This window comes from Onychomys torridus, chromosome 6, assembly GCF_903995425.1.
Source record: "Onychomys torridus chromosome 6, mOncTor1.1, whole genome shotgun sequence".
Classification (NCBI taxonomy): Eukaryota; Metazoa; Chordata; class Mammalia; order Rodentia; family Cricetidae; genus Onychomys; species Onychomys torridus.
The window spans coordinates 50,686,341-50,707,332 of record NC_050448.1 but is presented as its reverse complement, the minus strand read 5'-3'; the positions used below and the strand labels follow the sequence as shown (position 1 = coordinate 50,707,332).

Sequence of the window (20,992 nt, the reverse complement as noted above, 5' to 3'; positions counted from 1 at the left end):
CTTTGGCACACATCCTCACAGAGAGAGAAAGAGAGGCAGACATACACATTCACATATTTACACCCAAATGCTAAAGAAATAATGTAAATGCATTTGTAAAAATTCCTATTTCCTTCTCTCACAATATTAGCACATTTAAAATCTTCCTTTACTAGTAAAATACATGTGATTTACCTTTTTCCAATATATGTCACACTTATTTTTATTTCCAATTTTATTATTCAAATTTCAAATTATTTTAAAGAGTGTATTTCATTGATCTATCCTTGTTTCAAACTTCAAAGACCTTTTATCTTTGTAATTTAATTTAGCATCTACAGTTAATTAGTGCCAAATAATTTAGGCCAGTCCCTTGAAATTTTATGTAGGAATCATCTGTGTTTAACCCATTCTTTAAACAAACATTCAGAAACGCTGCTCACAGGAACAGATAATCTTCGATTGTCTTAAAAGAGTTCTACTAACTTTTCAGATTCAAACACTTTTTTGCTTAAAAAAAATCTGAGGTCTTAATTAGTTGAAGCATAAAAAGTGTTCTGAGATTCTTTAGTGAAACAATATAAATGAATGAGTAACTGAATTATCATCTAACACTTTCTTCATATTGAGACTAATCCATTAAATTCCTAATAAGGCTAACAAACATACATGTCTGCTAAATGCTCGCTAGGTTTTCATGAAACATTTTTGAGGAAAAAGGGTGTGAACTCCTTTTGAAGCTTTACAAACAGTTCAAAGTGTTCATCTATGAAGGTGTAGAAGATCTGCACAAATAAACACTTGTACAACTATTGCACCCTCAGTCTCAACTGTTCAATTCCTCAAATTCCTCAACTAATGTTTACATTTCCTCACACACACACACACACACACACACACAAAGAAAACCACAATAAAACCACCAATTTCTGTTTCTCACATTCATATTTGCTAATTTTTTGAGGTTATATTCTCATTTAAAACATCGTTTATAACTATTTTCAATTGTTTCAATGGTGGTAGCTCAAAGTTGCAGTTAGCATTTTGCTCACTTAGTGTGCAATGTTAATTATGATGCACAAATAAAGAAAAGTTGTGGGCTTTATGATTGTTGTGCAATAGCTTAAAACAGATGAACACAACATGTATATAATCAGGGTATGCTGCAATTTTTCAAAGATGTTTGCATGTAGGGTGCAAAGGCTTTAGGAGCCCATTGCATGATAAACTATTCTCATATTTTTCATTCAATGTTACACATATCAAAATATGTGTTTACTTTTAACCATCTGACTGAATAATATATAATTAGCCAAGAAAACTCTGTCAACATTATTCATCTTAATTCCATTGTTTTCTTCTGGAAGATCACAGAATAATTAAAAGAGAATTATTTGGAAAATGTATTTTCTTTATGTCATAAAATTTATGATAGCTAGCATTATATGGCTTTTTGGCTGGTCTGAAAATTGCATCTTACATATTGGTTTTTATGTTCTACTCTTACTCACTATTACATCATCAGTAAAACGCATCTTATTTTCTTTTTTTAAAGTGGAAGTTCCTACTTTCACAGTGTGAATGTTTCATTAAGTAAAAGTATAACAACAGATCCCTTTGTAATTAACACAGAACAAAGACACCAAAGGCATTTTACTCCACACATTTTTTTTTTTAAAATCTGGCCTGAAATGTCTGTCCTTATACTGTCCATTTGTAATACTAACAACCTGTTCTACCAACTTGACGTTACTTCTTATGAGTAATAAATATGTGAGTATATTTGGAGTTTTCTCATCAAAAATAACCACAAAAATCAAATAAAGGGAAAGTAGAACCAAAAGCCAAAGAGAGTCATCTCCTTTAGGGATGATGAGGTAAGATTCTTTCAGGGTTATATTCCCTGGCCTGGAGGCAGGAGGCACGTGTTGATTTCTCACTTGCCTATGTGGAATATGGCAGCCCCAGGAGTTGTGCAGCCACACCACAAAGCCTGAAGCATCTCGACTCATCACCCTACTATTGCAGTTTGGTTTTCTGATTTTTTTTTTTAAGACATGTTGGCAGCCCTTCCTGTACAAAGCTCTTTGAAACCCAATTTGGAAATCTCATTAGGGAAACTTCTGTGACAAATGTCCCTTCCATACCTAAGTCTTTACACACAGAATACTCACAAGGAAGGTAGTATTAACCTAGAAAACACTGATAAAAGTCTTTGGATTTTGTCCCATAAAACTGAAACACTATATTTAAAAAAGAACAGCCTTGATGTCACAGTGCTTTGGTCATGTTCTGGGTCATTGTAGATACTTTATTAATAATCTTAAAGGACATTGAGTATTTTGAAGAACAAGCTGAAATGTTGAAAGTATGACATTCTAAACTCCCACTTTACAGAATACCTACATGGTTACCATCCTGAATCAACTTCGTTTGTATGCTCATGTGTTCTGTAAAGCTGAACAGGGCCTTCTTTTGGGCGTGACTAACTCTGTTCTCTCCTTTTTAATGATAGTAATATGGCACTAGATCATGAGTATTTATGTCTATAAAGCAAATGGACAAAACTCTACAAGGGGTGAAATATCTCCATGCCTGTCTCCTATAGGTTGTCATGTGTAACTTAAAACAATGCTTAGCTTCTTTACAAGAGGTAGGCTCGAGTTCTTTTGAAAACTTCTGAAATTAGGGCCAAGTTCATTTTATGCTTACGATGATATTACAAACATAATTTCACTTGTCTTGGGCAAGTTAATGTTTTCACATCTGGAAGGAATGGTAAGAAGTACAGGAATGCCTCCCACAGAGTGTACCCTATCCAGTTTTGGAGTTAGTGGGAATGCTGCCCTTTCTCCAACACAGCCTCTGATGAAAAGGATCTATTAAAAACAACTGCGTTGGTTTGCACTGCAGATTGGATGGAGGAGCAGTGAGCGACTGCATTATCAAGACTGCAGTGGGGGCAGTGGTCTTCTGGATCATGGAGCACTTCCACATGTGTGCAATCATTTCCCTAATGTCCTCATCTCATTTGTCACGAACTGGTATCTGGCGGCTCTCTCTCAAATACGCTCCCACCTCCAGCCATGCCACAGTTTCATCACCGCCCCCCCCCCTCAAGCCCCCACGTTAGCAAGTATAAAGAGATGAGGAAATACGTGTACTTTCAGACTGTCAACCTATGTTGCATGACCATTGGCGATTTCTGCAAACCACTAGGAATGGCTCCTGGTAGGCATTCAACGATGTCGCTCTCCCACCCCCCAGCCCCCGATATAGTTCAGATGTTCTTAATTTGAACATCTCCCCCCACCCCACCCCCTTCAGTTTGGACTGTAATTTTCCGAACAGCCATCTCTCATTTGCAAAAGTTAAAAATCAATCTACAGATACAGAATGCTGACTTCCTGACAGGATCTCTCTTAGTGAAGCTGGCAAATTGTGACCAATAAATAGAAAGGAGAGAGGGAGAGAGGGGGAGAGGGAGGGAGGGGAGAGTGGGAGAGAGAGGAGAGAGAGAGAGAGAGAGAGAGAGAGAGAGAGAGAGAGAGAGAGAGAGAGAGAGAGAGAGAATCACTTGCTTCCTAAGCAGGGATTTGCCTGCGATGCGCGGCGAGAGGACTGCGGCGGCTGATTTACACAGTTGGCGCGGAGGAGGGGCCGGGGGTGCGGGGGGACAAGCTGGCTGAGGCTCCAGCGATGGGCTGATCTGGGGGCTCCCGAGCGCCGCTCCCTCGGTGCGCGATTTGGGGGCGGCTGATGGCTTTGCATTCGGGTTCCAGCCCTGCGTTTTCTATATTGCCTCCTAGTCCCCGACCTGGCGCTCCCAGTTTAGAGGCAGACGTTTGGTAAGTAACGTGTAATCTGATTTTAGTTATTTCCTAGGCCATCAAAGCGGTACTTTTAAAGCAGGTCAGTCTTAAAAAGATGCGGTCGCCGCCACCGCCGCCGCCACCGGGAGCGTCTCCTTGGCCTGAAACGCTCGCCCCCCTCCTCTGCCCACCTCCCCCTGTCCTCCGGCTGGAGAAGTGAGGGCACTCGAATGGTGGGCTGTCAGGGGACTCACACTCCGCCAACGGGATCGCATCGCCTTCCTGTTCTGCCTGAGATTTCCCAACGCCAAGTGCAATGTGGTGTGTACAGCCATACTGTTGTATCTGTGTCCTCACCCCCACCCCCCACCCCGCCACCTGACCAATGCTGGGATCTGAGATCTAGTCGCCCCCTTCCTGCCTCTTTTCCGTCTCTCCCCACCCTGTCTTCTCTCATCTCCACGCCACCCACCCCCACTTCCACCCATCCAAAGGGCAAAGAGCAAAGACACACGGAAAAGGCAAGGGCTAGCTGTATCTCCTCTAGGAGACCGAGGCCGCAGGCAGGGATTGCGCTGTGAGAGACAATCTTTCAGCGAGATACAGAGCAAGAGAGAAATCCAGAAAGGAACCGGTGCTCCCGGGAACCGGGGAGCTCGCCACTGAAGGAAGAGCACCAAGATTTTCCATCAGGCGATCCCGGTCCTGGGACGCTCATACAGCCTGCCTGCCATCTGGGGCAAGGACCGAGAGCTATGGTCCTGAGTCCACGGTCGCCAGCATCACCGCGCTAGGTGCGCGCCCCGCTCTCCCATCGCTATGCAGCGACCATTTCCCTCTAAATCTCAAAGGTGGACCACTCTAAAAGGATTACAAGCGTGATTTGGTAGCCTTTCCGAAAGTTGGTGGCCGGAAAAGGGGAAGATCCTGGGCGACAGAATGACGGATACAATGCAGCCTTGCGGAGAGTTTGCCCCTCCCGCTGGGAAGCCCCTCGGAGCGAACCTCGGAGATCCTGAGCGCTCTGCACCATAGGTACTAGTCGCCATCACTTCCTACTTTGCCTGATTGAAATCAGTCTGTCTCTTATGTAGGATGTGTGCTGTAGAACGCGTAGACTTTGGCCGCTGGATCTTTCACACACTCACAGGTGCTAGGATTTTTTTTTATTATTATTATTGTTATTTTTAAAGAATTGGATCTGTTAGATTTAAGGGCATTGGTGAAGGAAGGGCTTCTGGAAACTAATATAACCTCAGACCCCCTTCTTCAGGGGGAAAGAAATCTTAACTCCTACATATAGGCCAGGTGGCCAAGAGGAGAGCCGCCCCCCCCCCCCCCCCCCCGTGAAGCACTGGGTTGTATTTTAAGAGATAGAAGGAAAACGGATATATATATATATATATATATATATATATATATATATATATATATATATATGCGTTGTGTGCCTTGCCTGCCGGCAGCGGTTTAGAAAAAGCTCTATAGAAGGCTCATAGCTCTTCAGAAAATGAATGATGCAGCATTTTAATTATTTGTTCCAGGGAGATCGTTTCGCTTCCATATTGGAATATTTAATCTTAGATCTGGAATGAAGGGGGAGCACTGACGAGGGGGAGGTGGGAAAGGGGCTCGCTGGGTAGAAAGAGCTTCTTGTCTTCCTGTCCTTCTCTGGACAAATAAATGGTGCCGGCGCTCCCAGCAGGACGCAGAAGAAAGCAGCCCAAGGGCCCAGCATCCTCTAACTTTCAGAGCTTTTCCCATCCTTTAGAAATGCAATGCTAAAATAGAGGAAAGGGAGCTCGTGAAAGGGCCTTTAGGACGTGGCCAAAGTCCAGCACTTAAGACTGTAGTTTCAGAGACCACTGGGACATGGTCACAGAGGCCATTTACCATGGTTGGGAAGCCCAGGACAGCCTCCTGAGTACCCTTTCATTCCAGTAGAGCCTCGATTCCCAGAGGATCCCTGGAACAGCTGCTGCCTTTGCAGGCTGGGGTTGCTGAAGAGGGAGGTAGAACTGCCCTGTCCTGAGCTTAGGCTTTCTATGTAGGCTTGTTTCCAGATGGGAACCTCTCTGAGAAAAGGGTGGGTCTGGGATGTGAAGGGTGCAGGGTTTTAAAGAGTCTTTCAGCCTGCTTACAGATTCTGGTAGCTGTTTCCAGTCTCAGCTACTGTGGGGCAATGGACAGCAGCGTGGATATTTTGAATGCAAGCTATCATCTAGATCTTGGACTGACTTTTAAGGACACTTTGGTGAACTAAATGAAAGAGATTTCAGATCGATAAGAAATTCACACCTATCCCTTGCTCTTCTCCTTTCCCTTCCCTTTCCCTTTCTCCTTCTTCTTCTTCTTCTTCTTCTTCTTCTTCTTCTTCTTCTTCTTCTTCTTCTTCTTCTTCTTCTTCTTCATTTACAATTGGATTTTGCAAGATGCCTTAGAGGAAATCCATCTTCTCTACCACCAACTTTGAGGCCCTAGCAATGGAGTTCATTTATCTAGTGGTCAGAAAGCCCCCGCCACCTGTGAGTTGATGACAGAATGGGGGGAGGGGTTCTTGCACATAGCATCATACTTCCTGATTAACAGATTCCCTTGCTGCTTGCTTGACACTCCCCAGATTCACCACCAAGTTGTGCTTCCTCCTAACATATAGGGCCTTTGAAAACTCCTTTTAGAGGGAGGCTGTGAGAGAGAGCAAGAGTCAGAGAGAGAGAGAGAGAGAGAGAGAGAGAGAGAGAGAGAGCTGGTTGCTTCTACCCTGTCAAATCTTCATTCGTCTGGATACTCAATATTATTCCCTTTGGGGAACACTAGAAAGGAGAGAGAAAGAAAGAGGGAGAGGAGGAAGAGGAGAAGAATGCAGCAGGAGGAACTAAAGGAGGGGAAAAGCAATGCCAGAAATCCCCTTCCCTTGAAGTCTTCCAGAGGAAGAATGTGGATTGTCCCATTGCGATTCAAGGTTCTTCATTCCCTACTAGTGGAGGGGAGGGGAGTGAGAAAGGGAAGAATGAAGGGAGAAAGGGGTAGAGACAGGGAGGGAAGAAGGGATGGAGGGAGCCAGAGAGAGAGAAGCTGGGAGGGAATGAAAGAATGAAGGAAGGATGGAAGGAAGGAAGGATGGAAGGAAGGAAGGATGGAAGGAGGAAGGAAGGAAGGAAGGAAGGAAGGAGGAAGGAGAGGGAAGGAAGGAAGGAAGGAAGGAAGGAAGGAAGAAAGAAAGAAAGAAAGAAAGAAAGAAAGAAAGAAAGAAAAGAAAGGAAGGAAGGAAGGAAGAAAGGAGAGAAAAGCAGAAAGTTGGAAGGCAGTGCATGGCAGTTGGATTCAAAGGAAATTTAAGGCTTTGGGCAGCAACAAAATGATTCTGGTGCAAAGGGATCGAAGCAAAATGCAGGAGAAAGTCAGTCCAAGTATCTTTGGATGGTTCAGGGTTGAGCTCTTATTTGGGACACCCAGCCAGAGACAGCCAGACTCAGCTCTTCCACCTGCGGGATGTGGGTCTATAGCTCCTCACAGCCTCTGAAGGAAGTCTGTGAAAAGAAAGGACCATTCCAAAGACAGTTTCACTTTCCCAAGCCTTTGCACGTGAGATGAGACCTAGAAAGCAAAGGTCCAGGGGCCCCTACTCTTCTCAGCCTCTGCCCCAGGCCTTTTCTCCAAAGGAATGTTTCCCTCGGGGGCTCTCTTCCTCTTTCTGGATTTTGCTTTATTCTTTTGAACATTTATCCTCTTGAATGTTTTACTTTTTTTTAACTCCCCTTCATGCTCCCGCGCGCACCCGCATATGCGCGCTCACGTGCACAACACACACACACACACACACACACACACACACACACACACACACACTCACACCACATGCAATTGTATAGTCAGGGCTTCTTAGTGCTTGCTCCTGACCCAAGGCTAAGCGAGTTCCTCTTCTTGGAGCCTATTTTCATGACGTGAAACGCTGGACGGTTTTCAGCATACATTAAAAACCAAACAAAAAAATGCAACGCCAAACAAGTCCTGAATCCTGTATTGTGATTTGTGATTGAGCCTGCCTTCCCCTCTGCCTTCCTCCCCACCTCCCCCCACCCCTGTGCCCCACGGTGTAGGGTAACCCGGGAGAGCAGCAAAGGAGGAGGCGCGCCCAGCAGCAGCCTAGCTGGAAGCCTGCTGCAGCCCCATCTCCTCCCTCTTTTATTGAGAGTGCCAAGCAGCAGTCCTGCATCCTAAAGAAGCCCATTGAAGAGCCCCTTGCATTCTCTGCACGTCTCAAGCGAGCTTTTTAATTTTTTTAGGGCCTCCTCCCCTCTTCCCTAGCCCCTAGCTTCAGTTTCAACCAGACTAGACTGGATGAGAGAGAAACCGTAAACTCAAGCTTTGTTTTCGTTGCTTTTTTTTTTTTAATTCTTTTCCATACTCAGTGCTGAGAAACAAAAAATTAAAAATCAAAATCCAAACCTCCTGCAAAATAGGTAAGTCGAAGAAGCCTGCAGCCCGGCTGCATAAAGCCCAGAGGAGTGGGAACCCCCCCCCCCCATTTTTTTCTAGAAATGAGGAGGAGGAATGTAAGTAGATTCTAACATTTTACACCGAAGCCAAGGGAAGACCAAGTGATACTGCGATGTTCTCTCATCTGCCTTCTCTGTCTCTTTTTCATTTAATTGTTTCTAAAAATTGACTATTACATGCCGGAGGCAGATTCCACTTTGCTTTCTCAAGAGTTTCTTCTTGCAGCTGTGTTCATGATATGCCAGTGGAATGTAAAGATTAGATTCTTCCTACTTTCCCTATAAATTATTTCTTTGTGTTCCTTGGGTTTTAAGTTAAGGAATGCTGCCTTGATATACGTATCCTGTGTGGGGAGAAAGCATATGTAGGAGACTTTGATTTATTTTTATTTATTAAAATCAACGTTTAAATTCGACTGATAATTCACTTAGTTGGGAAGGACACTGTCATAAAACTGGAATATTATGATGTATTTACGTACACATTTTCCTATGCTGATAACAATAAACACAACAAGAAAACCTTTGATAAAGGCACTGCATGTTTCCAGAATAGGGCACTGGATTCATTTCTTCTCACTGGAAAAATAAACGTCTTTTCTAAAATGTTTTCACAAGCTAAATAATTTGTCAGAAAGAATTGAGGTTCCCACCCATTTTAGCCTTTAACTACCTACTTCTCTTCTGTCCCTGTACAGCTTTTTATGGTTCCTCAGCTGATCCCCAAAGCGCAGATTCACTCCAAACTAAGCTCTTGCAAGTGTTTTGCTGCAGACACTCCCAGGCTTAGCGACCTTTAGCTGTCACTATGTTTAGCTCTGACAATTGCATGGGCTTGTTCTTCAGGGACCTCATCACTCCTAATGCTTTCAACAGCCAAATTAGAAGATATGCAGAAATTATTTATTTAACTAAAGGATACTTATATTTTCTTTGCTTGGGCAGAAGGGATTGGGGTTGAGTACACACTTGGGCAAACATAGTAATTAAGTAACTTTTCATAGTTCATTAAAATAATTTATTAAATTTTTTATAACAATCTTTCACATCTCAAGATCTGATATTGGGCAATAGGCTCACCTGTTTTCATATTCTAATGTCTTTTGGTTATGCCACATTTGTTTTTTTAATAATAAATGTGTACAATTTGAAGAACACCCCTTTTGCCTATGACTTCCAATAAGGTTTTAAATGGCAAGTCTTAGTTTAAATAGGAAAGCAAGTATAATGACTAAGCCATCGCCTTTATGTCTTAATCTGCCTATGCCAAGGCCGAGTCAGGGTTCTAATTCTGTTGTTTTTATAAGAGGAAGTCAGCGAAAGCTGCTTTTGTTCAAGTCACATAACACTGACTGAACAGGGCTTCGTTCAGGAAAATGTCACTGTATGTTGCAATATGTCAGTCTCTTAAACTGAAAATACAGGGAACACCTTAAACATTAAGCATGGTGTTGCCTCATTTGGACTATCAGTTCAATACCTGCTGAGGTTTTCAAACCACTCTTGTTTTTAAGAAAGAACCCAGTTGTAGGAGTCCATTAGAGTAGTTCAAAAGCTAAAAATCTGCATCTTTATTTCTGTTGCAGTTTTACAATCAACCAGGAATGATGAAGCCGTCCATAGCTGAGATGCTTCACAGAGGGAGGATGCTGTGGATAATTCTTCTAAGCACAATCGCTCTAGGATGGACTACCCCAATCCCCCTGATTGAGGACTCAGAGGAAATAGATGAGCCCTGTTTTGATCCATGCTACTGCGAAGTTAAAGAAAGCCTTTTCCACATACATTGTGACAGCAAAGGATTTACAAACATTAGTCAGATTACTGAGTTCTGGTCAAGACCTTTTAAACTGTATCTTCAGAGGAATTCAATGAGAAAATTGTACACCAATAGTTTTCTTCATTTAAATAATGCCGTGTCCATTAACCTTGGGAACAATGCGTTACAGGACATTCAAACCGGCGCTTTCAATGGTCTTAAGATCTTAAAGAGACTATATCTCCATGAGAACAAACTAGATGTCTTCAGAAATGACACCTTCCTTGGCTTAGAAAGTCTGGAATACCTGCAGGCAGATTACAATGTCATTAAACGTATAGAGAGTGGGGCATTTCGGAACCTAAGCAAATTGAGGGTTCTAATCTTAAATGATAATCTCATTCCTGTACTTCCAACCAATTTATTTAAGGCTGTTTCTTTAACCCATCTGGACCTCCGTGGAAACAGGTTAAAGGTTCTCTTCTACCGTGGAATGCTAGACCACATTGGCAGAAGTCTGATGGAGCTCCAGCTGGAAGAGAACCCTTGGAACTGCACCTGTGAAATTGTGCAGCTCAAGAGTTGGCTGGAGCGAATTCCTTACACAGCTCTGGTGGGAGACATCACCTGCGAGACACCTTTCCATTTCCATGGGAAGGATCTCCGTGAAATCAAGAAGACAGAACTCTGTCCATTGTTGTCTGATTCTGAGGTGGAAGCCAGTTTGGGGATTCCCCACTTACCATCAAGCAAAGAGAATGCCTGGCCAACTAAACCTTCCTCAATGTTGTCCTCTGTCCATTTTACAGCTTCTTCTGTTGAATATAAGTCCTCCAATAAGCAGCCAAAACCCACCAAACAGCCCCGAACACCCAGACCACCATCTACATCCCAGGCTCTATACCCCGGTCCAAATCAACCTCCCATTGCCCCCTATCAGACCAGACCACCTATTCCCATTATATGTCCTACTGGGTGTACGTGTAATTTGCATATCAATGACCTTGGCTTGACTGTCAACTGCAAAGAACGAGGATTTAACAACATCTCTGAACTCCTTCCAAGACCCTTGAATGCTAAGAAGCTCTACCTGAGCAGCAATCTGATTCAGAAGATATACCGCTCTGATTTTTGGAATTTTTCTTCTTTGGATCTCTTGCACCTGGGGAACAATCGCATTTCTTATGTCCAGGATGGAGCTTTCATCAACCTGCCCAACCTGAAGAGTCTCTTTCTCAACGGCAATGATATAGAAAAGCTGACACCAGGTATGTTCCGAGGTTTACAGAGCTTGCATTACTTGTACTTCGAATTCAATGTCATCCGGGAAATCCAGCCTGCAGCCTTCAGCCTCATGCCCAACTTGAAGCTGTTATTTCTCAACAATAACTTGCTGAGGACCCTGCCAACTGATGCCTTTGCAGGTACATCCCTGGCTCGGCTCAACTTGAGGAAGAACTACTTCCTCTACCTGCCAGTAGCTGGCGTCCTTGAACACTTGAATGCCATCGTGCAGATAGATCTCAATGAGAATCCTTGGGACTGCACTTGTGACCTGGTCCCCTTTAAACAGTGGATCGAAACCATCAGCTCAGTCAGCGTGGTAGGGGATGTACTCTGTAGGACCCCCGAGAACCTCACCCACCGTGATGTGCGCACTATTGAGCTGGAAGTGTTATGCCCAGAGATGCTGCATGTTGCACCACCTGGGCCATCCCCACCTCAGCCTGGAGATTATGACCCCAATGGAGGACCCACAAGTGCTTCACCATATGAGTTCTCTCCTCCTGGGGGCCCTGTGCCGCTTTCTGTGTTGATTCTCAGCCTGCTGGTTCTGTTCTTGTCAGCTGTGTTTGTTGCAGCAGGTCTCTTTGCCTATGTGCTCCGTCGGCGGAGGAAGAAGCTGCCCTTTAGAAGCAAGCGGCAAGAAGGTGTGGACCTTACAGGAATCCAGATGCAATGTCACCGGTTGTTTGAGGATAGTGGGGGCAGTGGTGGTGGGAGTGGAGGTGGAGGTCGACCAACTCTGTCCTCTCCGGAGAAAGCCCCTCCCGTGGGTCATGTGTATGAGTACATCCCGCACCCAGTTACCCAGATGTGTAACAACCCCATCTACAAGCCTCGAGAGGAGGAAGAAGTGGCCGCCTCAGCAGCCCAGGAACCGGGAGCTGCAGAACGTGGATGCCCTGGGACACAGCCACCAGGAATGGGTGAGGTGCTCTTAGGAAGTGAGCAGTTTGCAGAAACACCCAAGGAGAACCACAGCAACTACCGGACCTTGCTGGAAAAAGAGAAGGAGTGGGCCCTGGCGGTTTCCAACTCCCAACTTAACACCATAGTGACGGTGAACCATCACCACCCTCACCCTCACCACTCCTCAGTTGGTGGGGTTTCAGGGGTAGGTGGAGGGACAGGGGGAGATTTGGCTGGGTTCCGCCACCATGAGAAGAATGGTGGGGTGGTGCTGTTTCCCCCTGGGGGAGGTTGTGGTGGTGGCAGTATGCTGCTAGACCGTGAGAGGCCACAGCCTGCTCCATGCACAGTGGGATTTGTGGACTGTCTCTATGGCACAGTGCCCAAATTAAAGGAACTACATGTCCACGCCCCTGGCATGCAATATCCAGACTTACAGCAGGACGCCAGGCTCAAAGAAACCCTTCTCTTCTCATCTGGAAAGGGCTTCACAGACCACCAAACCCCCAAAAGTGATTACCTCGACTTAAGGGCCAAACTTCAAACTAAGCCGGATTACCTCGAAGTTCTGGAGAAGACAGCATACAGGTTCTAACAGAAAGAAGAGAATAAATTAGTGGCTTCGTTTTGATTTTCAAAAGAAAAGGAAAATAAAAAGAAATATATCCCCGGCTCCCATTACACTTGTCCCAATAACTCCATCCTCACAGTCCCCCCCTCGCCCAGGACAGAACTGAAACGCATGATAACTAGAGAATACAGAAGTGGGCTCTCCCCTTTCAGATGTGACTCTGAGGAAGGGCCGTACTCAGATCATTAATCAATGAAGTGCCTTCGCAGACTTTTGCCAGCAAATGTTATCATTATTTTTTTATACTGAAACCCGAGACTTTGACTGTGCCATGTGTGAGGTATAGCGGGGATCATTGTATTGATCCTAATTGAGTAAAATTCAATGTGTCTTTTTATTTTCAGTAACTTTTATTCCCTTTAGTTGCAGTTTTGTTTGAAAGGGAGTGGGGAGGTTGACATTTATGGCTTTCTCTCCTTTTCCCATCATGGCACAGATTCTGTACATGTATTAACAATGCAGTTTGCTGCATGCTTGAAACTGCAGGATCGGGAGGGAGGGGCGGGTCTTGCTCGAATGTTCTCACACTGTTGTCTCTTACACACATATTCATGTGCACACAGCAAACATCTACAAACACTTAGGTCCTTCAGTCTGCACTGGGTGCAGTACACACACACACACACACACACACACACACACACACACCTCCCACACAACTTAATCTGCTAAGTTCGGGTTTGATCCATTTTTTCCTCTCCATAGCTCCACGTGCCCTTCACTCCTAGTGTACAGCTCACAGCATCTCTCCTACCACCCTGGGAAAAGTCATATTTGAGGCTGGATCCTACTGCAGTGAAGGCTTGTTGGTTTAACAGCTTGGAGACACACCTAGGGATGATCACCCTCCTTGTGACATTTCATCCTGATGCCAAGATTTTTTGAGAACATCTGCACTTTCTTATATATATATATGATATTAAAAAATAAAGAAGCAACTGGGTATATATCACTAACAGCTTTGTAGGAAGCACTTTTAATGTTTTCTCTCTCACACACAAAGATTCAAAAGAAATGTGCATATATTTATTCTGTAATTTCAGTGATTATAAATTGTAAAGGTAATGTTTAATCATTGTATAGTGATTATGCGTCTGGTATAGCTTTCCTAATAAAAAGTTTTTGAAAAACATAATACATTATATATAGAAGATACAAAGCTTGAATTTAAACCAGCTGTACCACGCCTTTCCTACTTCCATTTAAAAGTATTTATTTTACTTGACACACAGAAGGCTAATTGATTAACAAGTCTGATGCACTGTGATATTGATAAATCTTACTATACATTATTCATATCCCATATCAGGATTAAATTGGGGCTTGGATATGCTGATCTATAGTTCAGTTTTTTCATGGGTTATAAATCTCCAATTCAGTTTCCCAGCGAGGCACTGTTCCATAGGTGGAGTGTGACCAGGAGAAAATAAAGTGACGGGAGTGAGGAAGGATAGGGTTGTTCTGGGCAAGATCACTGAGCATCTGTGTGTTTCAAAACAGGAGATGACTTGAAGGAACAGAGAAACGAAATAGCTCTCCTTTAAATAAAAAAAGGAACACTAAAATTAGATCCATCAGCAGCTTAGGTAGCATCACACTCTCCATGCACATGAACAGACCCAGAAAAGCTGAGGATAAAAGGGACTGTAGAATATCTGTTTCATCTGTGAAAGTTGTCATTTTTATGTTTGGACATTGTTTTCCCAATCACTCACAGCAAATGGACCCAGAAATGATTGAACGAAGACATATGATATTGATTAAGTTTTCTTTTTCTGTCTAGAATTTTTAAAAATGTTTCAAAGTTAATTTGAAGATACGTTGAGTTATGATCCATGTACACGTGAGCAAAACCAAAGAAAATAGAAATTTAGGATGCAAGACATTAGCGATAGAGGCACTTACCGAGAAGGGCCAGTAGAGGGCAGCAAAACTCCAGCGATCTTCAGACGCAGCCACTGCTGGATTGTAAAGTGAAGCTAGAGTTCCTTCAAGTTGCCCTTAGAAATGATCATTACATGCTGAATGTAATTCACCACGAGTCGCTGAGGCCTTACATTACATCATTTTCCCACACACATGCACACACAAAGGATAAAACCACAAGTTTCTAAAGCTGTATGGTGTATACATAAAGGCAGTGTATTAAATGATGGGGAAAAGGTGAATGTCTAGAACATGTTTATATAACCATTAAAACTACATACAATGATCAGTGTAGATGTGCATAAAGATAAAATACGCAAGTACTTATATATATATAAATGCACTTTCAGGGCTTCTTTGCATTTGATATGTGGCATCTGTAATTTCTGTCCTCAACTGTTCAGTCTATTTTGGAGTTATTTCAGAAAGTCCATAAAACTAATTACAGTCTCTTTATGTAAAATACCAGAATGAAGCTCTCGTTGCTCAGGAGAGTTGGGCCCCTTATAAAAAGAGATGACGTTTATGCTAACTGTCCTACAAGTCACCTTTGCTGGATATTTCATCTTCCATACTCTTTCTGATCATCATCTTTCCCTATTTACTGTTGCTTGTTGTTCTTATTTTTTGGGGGAGGATAAAATTACAATACTGTGTTCACCGGCTTCGCAACCTGATTTAGAGGGAAAAATCTGCAGTGACTATTATCACTGTAGTCAACTACGGTTACTAGTAACCTGGTTCTTCCTAATCAGTCTTTTGGTGAACCGAAGAAGTAGGAGCAAAAAAACCCTAGATCCTACAAATACTAATAACATCTTCCTAGAAAACCATGCATTCTCACAGCCCAGTATATTAACCATATCAGGTTAAATGTTATGCCTAAGGACCCTGGTGCTTTTGACAATTGGAAAACAAGTCTCCGCAAACCTTACTGAATTAAAACATAACTTGATAAATGTAATATTTATATTTTACTTATCAAATATTAAAATAAGACTGTCTTATCTTAAATTTCACCCACGAATGAAGAATAAATTCATTTATACAGTGAGAACAAATTTATATAAGAATGAAATTTTGTATTTAGAAGGACAATATTTTGCTTTCGTGTAGATTTCTACCCCTGACTCAGACACTTATTTTAATTTTGCATTAAAACTAAGTTAACAAACTTTAGCTTGTAACAATAGACATTATTTCCATTAAATTCCCTGGATAGTGATATAAGGATGGGTTAGCAACTGTTTAATGTTTCTTATTGAAGTAAATTAATTATTATTTTTTTTTTTACTAAATAACTAATTCCCTCAAAGCAATGTTCTGCTACTGAGAATGACCAAGGATCTGACAGTTTCACTTTTATTCATTACTATTTTATTGGTAATTACAATAATAGTGTTTGGAAATAGCAAACGTATTGTGATGTCCCTTCAACTCTGACATGATCAGTGTGAAATGACGGCAGATGATCAGTTTAATTGAGACTAGCTTTCAAATATTGTATATCATTAATAAGATTATTTATGTAGATGCTTTTATATTTTGACTAGAAAGATATTATTTCATCAAATTGCAAAATTATTTAAAACAGGATGATGAATATAATATTTTAAATAAAAGTTCAGAGATAAAATAATGAAGAGAGTTTAATGACTGATTTGGAAACTTTCTCTTTTTTTTTTTACTTGGAAATTTTAGTTTTAAAGCCTTATCATCTTATGAGAGCTTGTTTGTGTTTAGGGTTCTGAAAGTCTTAATGCTGCTTCAGTAAGAAGCTCCTTCAGCAAGCGTAGCACAGTGTTAGACTCATCCAGTGTAAATCCAGTATTTGCTCACATCTATCCTTTGGCAATTACACTGTCCATATGAATAAGTTTTGTGATTCTTTGAAATGATCATGAAGGAAAAGCCCATGAAAACCCCCACAAAATGTGGTATGCATGACCATGACAATCAAGGACACTATGCAGGGAAAGGATAATGTAAGGACTTTCAAACTCATGTGATTGAACATACACATTTGTAACTTACTCATCTCAAATTCCTCATCTGTGAAATTTCAGGTGACCAGACCATACCTTTAACTAAATTCATTGCACACATGTTCTATCTAATGTATTACAGGCCTTTAAAAATAATTAGAGCAATAACAGAAATAAATTTGGGAATTGTGTGTAGAAACATGCACATAGCACTATCATAAGTATATATACATCGTATACACATGTATATAGTTTATATGCAGAATTATATGCAAATTATGCACTGTCCTACATGTGTAATGACTTCAGTTTTATGCAACTATTTTTCCTGCTTTCCAGTAGCCACCATCCAGGTAAAGTTGGATGAAATGATAAGTTTTCACTTTGTGTTCTTTCACATTTAAAAAGTAAAACTGCAATCAAGATTTCTGAATTTAAAAGTTTTTTTAACCTCCCATTCTGTTTCATTTTGTTAGTTAAATCACAAGGGAAACTTTTCAGTTAAAATGGTGATTCATTTTAACTAAAAATTCAGAGTGAAGGGATGTATATCTTATCTGAATGTGACATAAGTCAAGTGAAAAAACACATGCTGCTTCTTACATTTGCCTGCCTAGAATAATTTTCAGAGATGAAAACAATTTTAGGGACCCTGCTCATTGGACTAGCTATTTGTAAGTTATCTAGAAGCAAGACTGATGTTGTGAAGTTATAATGCAAGAGAATTAAAATATATTTTATGACATACATATCATTTACTGTTTGGGACACCAGTTACTATTACTATTCTGAAAATGTTTAATTATAAATACAGTCAAAGGCAGGGGTAGCCATGTTTATTATGCTCTTCCATCTACATCAGAGATTGGTGAGAACAGAATTCTCTCCTGGTGCCAATGTGATGCCTCAGCCCACTTGTCGGTTCTGATAATATGGGCCTCTGAAAATCATGTGCATATTTCTAAGAAAGCATATTTCCTTTCCATCACACATGGGTACTCAAGTAGCTTTAGAGTTTTAATAAAAATTATATTTATATATATATATATATATATATATATATATATATATATATATATATATATAAATCATGGATACATGGCCATATTATAAGAATTTATGATTTGACCCAACTCTGATCTTTAAACATTATTTAATAATGAACACTAGCAAAAGAAGGGTTCCTTCACCACCACTCAGTTATGCTAAGGCCCAGGCTGCCTGAGTTGATTTTGCTACTATTTGTTGCTTAGCTGTTTTCAGAGAATCACCTAATAGGGTTTGCAATGTGCACTGTATCAAAACAAAGTAAGTTCAACTAGAAAGGGTGTGCTGGTGACAGCATTCATGGATCACTTTGTTCCAATTAATTTGCAATGTTCTCTATTTTTGTTTGTTGTTTTGACATTTGGACTTAGAAGCCCAAGCTATTTTTTAAATCTCTAATTAGTCCAGGCAGGATTTAATCTCATGGCAATTCTCCTGCCACTGCCTCTGGACTGCTGGGATTAGAGGTATGAGCTACCATGCAAGGCAATACCTTAAGTGTGATGTGTCAAGACATGCTTTTATTTTTCTGACGTACTTTATTACATTTGAATAAAAAAAATAGCACAATGACTGTAAATAGCTTTAATTCCAGGATTACATTTCCCTTCCTAAAGGATGACAAAACTGACTTCTAAAAATAGATTGGAAGCAAAGGTATTGTCCAACTCTGGACAGAATGGAAGAGAGGTATTCCTCCAGCACGTTCCTTCCACTATTCCTGACTCTGCTCTGCACTATCACCAGGTTCTGAGTCAGTGCTCAGGTGTCTTGGCACCAAAGGCCTGTTCAGTGATCTCAGGGCAAGCTGAGGTGAAACCAGGGGTTGATGAGAGCCCTCAGCTCAATGGCTGAACATCTGGGTCCCTTACCTTGTCTCTAAACTTAGAACATAATTCAGTCTGTCCTCCTTATAGAGAAGTCATTTACATTTGGTGAGAAAAGTCAAAACCTATAATTTACTGAAATCATTAGTGACAAAAAGAGAATCAGAGTGCATTTGAAAATTCAGAGTCAAGTGTTGAGGTCTTAGACCTTGCTTTCCATCCTCCAAATACCTATTACCTTTGTCATAGCATCCAAGTTATTGACTTAACTAACTTCAAATGGTAATGTTAAATTTATGTCAAATAACTTCTTTTTATGACAACTTTTCGTACTATTATGAATTAATATTTTAATTAATGCTATTAATATTTTCATAATATCACATTGCCATGTGGAATTCTTTCTTTTTAAAACAGAGTTCTTGTCGGGCAGTGGTGGCGCACGCCTTTAATCCCAGCACTAACGAGGCAGAGGCAGGCAGATCTTGGTGATTTCGAGGTCATCCTGGTCTACTGAGCAAGATCCAGGAAAGGCGCAAAGCTACACAGAGAAACCCTGTCTAGAAAAACCAATAATAATAATAATAATAATAATAATAATAATAATAATAATAAAAACCCAAAGTTCTAATGAAATGATCCAAGTTGTTTTGAGATTCACTATTTTAAAAATATATATAAAAAAGTCTCTCCATTGCTATGTTGAATTCTTATCTTTCTTTTTAAAACTGAATTCTGATTAAATGATGAAACTTGTTTTTAATATTTGGTATTTAAAAAAACATAAAAAAGTCTGTCAAACATGAAAATTAATAACCATAATCTGTAATGAAATGTATTTGGATAAACTACCTTCTGATCTACAGAAACAGTACTTTATATGTGGTAGAGGTGTTTTTTGTTTTTAGGGTTTCATTTGTTTATTTTTCTATTTGTGTTTTTTGTGGGTTTTGGACTCAAAATTGAAGTTTGATTCCCTATTTCTAATAGATAGTTCTTTTTTAACTAGGCATCAACTATATTAATTTGATTAACTGCCATCAGTATATGGAAAAATCAAGTCTGTAAATTTTTCCTTTTATCTTCATAATTTCCAACAAAAAGCCTAACCAGAGGAGAAATGAAAATGTCCTTCTCTGACAAACACTTAATTTAGATTTAGTAGAGGAAATTTGAGCTAGATTTTCATATTAACTCCTTGGGCCCCTAACTTTGGAAGGTTTAAATCTACAGGAGGCTCCTATGTATTTTCACCTGTTTTTAAGTCACGTCAGTTACTATCTGTTAATATGTTGATTGACTGACATGCAATTCAACTTGAAGAGTAGCTAAATTAAGTGTAATTAAAAATGTTTTCTGATGTAAAATTATCATTGGAAAGACATACAATAATGTGGATTACATTATTTAGCTTAGTTTATGGTCTAAATACACAAAATAAATTGTGACTTTTTCTATTTCTTTATACATTTAACATTTTTGTTATTTGATAATGTCATATACGTATATAATCTATTTAATCACATCTATCCCCTGTACTTTCTCCTGGGTCCCCAATATTAATATGCCCTCCCAAGTTCATGTCTTCTTGTTTTTATAAAATAACCCACCGAGTCCACTTAGCACTGCCTATAAAAGCAAAGGATTTGCTAGTTTTTCCTGTATCAATTTTGTTTATTTGGGGTCAGTTTAATACAGCTTTTGCATGAACCCTGTGCCACAGTTCATTTAAGAAACTAATTATTAATATCTATTCATGAGTGCATTATTGTTTAAATGTATGCAATTTATCACATAGTATATTTAAGAACTATTATTACTATTCCAAATAACAAATACTTGAAGAGTTTTTTAAGTAATGGAAATCAGGAACTTAAGATTTATTTAATGTGGTCACATTGGCAAGAGGGACACATATTCAGCAAAGCCCTCAAGACTGTCTTTGGGGTTCTGAAATGAGATCAAAGTCTAAATAGAGAGCTAAGGATTTGTACATCCAATGAAGAGTTTGTATTAATTACAGTACTTGGTTCTTACTTTTGTTTGTATTTAGAATTCTAATAAGGTAAAAGACATTGACCCTGTTTCTTGACTTGAATCATAATCCTTTTCACCATTGGTCAGAATTTTCAATATGCTTTTCTGTGAATGAAGTGATGCGGATGAGATCTTTGTTCTAAGGTTGGGGTAGGGAATGTGGAGAAGAGGACCTACAGGTACACACAGCCTGAGTTTCTTCTCTTTCAATGTTCATGACTATAACTGATAGCTGAATATTGTTCAAATGAATTCTGAGTACATTGGTGTGTGTGTGTGTGTGTGTGTGTGTGTGTG

At 40.6% G+C, this 20,992-nt stretch overlaps 2 protein-coding genes across 5 annotated transcripts in view; both read left to right on the top strand.

Annotated features, from left to right (window-relative positions):
* Window positions 1-3,763: 3,763 nt before the first annotated feature.
* Slitrk3 (SLIT and NTRK like family member 3) lies at window positions 3,764-14,008 on the top strand. Of its 4 annotated transcripts, none has more exons than XM_036189533.1 (2): window positions 3,764-3,827; window positions 9,877-14,008. In XM_036189533.1, the coding sequence occupies exon 2, from the start codon at window positions 9,895-9,897 to the stop codon at window positions 12,835-12,837; it is 2,943 nt and encodes a 980-aa protein (XP_036045426.1). In that variant the 5' UTR covers window positions 3,764-3,827; window positions 9,877-9,894; the 3' UTR covers window positions 12,838-14,008. The 4 variants fall into 4 exon arrangements, with proteins under 4 accessions (XP_036045426.1, XP_036045425.1, XP_036045427.1 ...); XM_036189532.1 differs by lacking the exon at window positions 3,764-3,827 and adding an exon at window positions 3,859-4,826; XM_036189534.1 differs by lacking the exon at window positions 3,764-3,827 and adding an exon at window positions 4,865-4,941.
* Window positions 3,771-20,992, top strand: part of Si (sucrase-isomaltase) — a 173,509-nt gene continuing 156,287 nt past the window's right edge. Inside the window, exon 1 of the mRNA XM_036189531.1 lies at window positions 3,771-3,827. The gene's annotated coding sequence lies outside the window, so the exon portion shown is untranslated. The remainder of the gene's footprint in view (window positions 3,828-20,992) is intronic.

Bases quoted from the DNA above. Each gene is read 5' to 3' on its own strand.
- Slitrk3 (XM_036189533.1), top strand. From the start codon at position 9,895: ATGATGAAGCCGTCCATAGCTGAGATGCTTCACAGAGGGAGGATGCTG.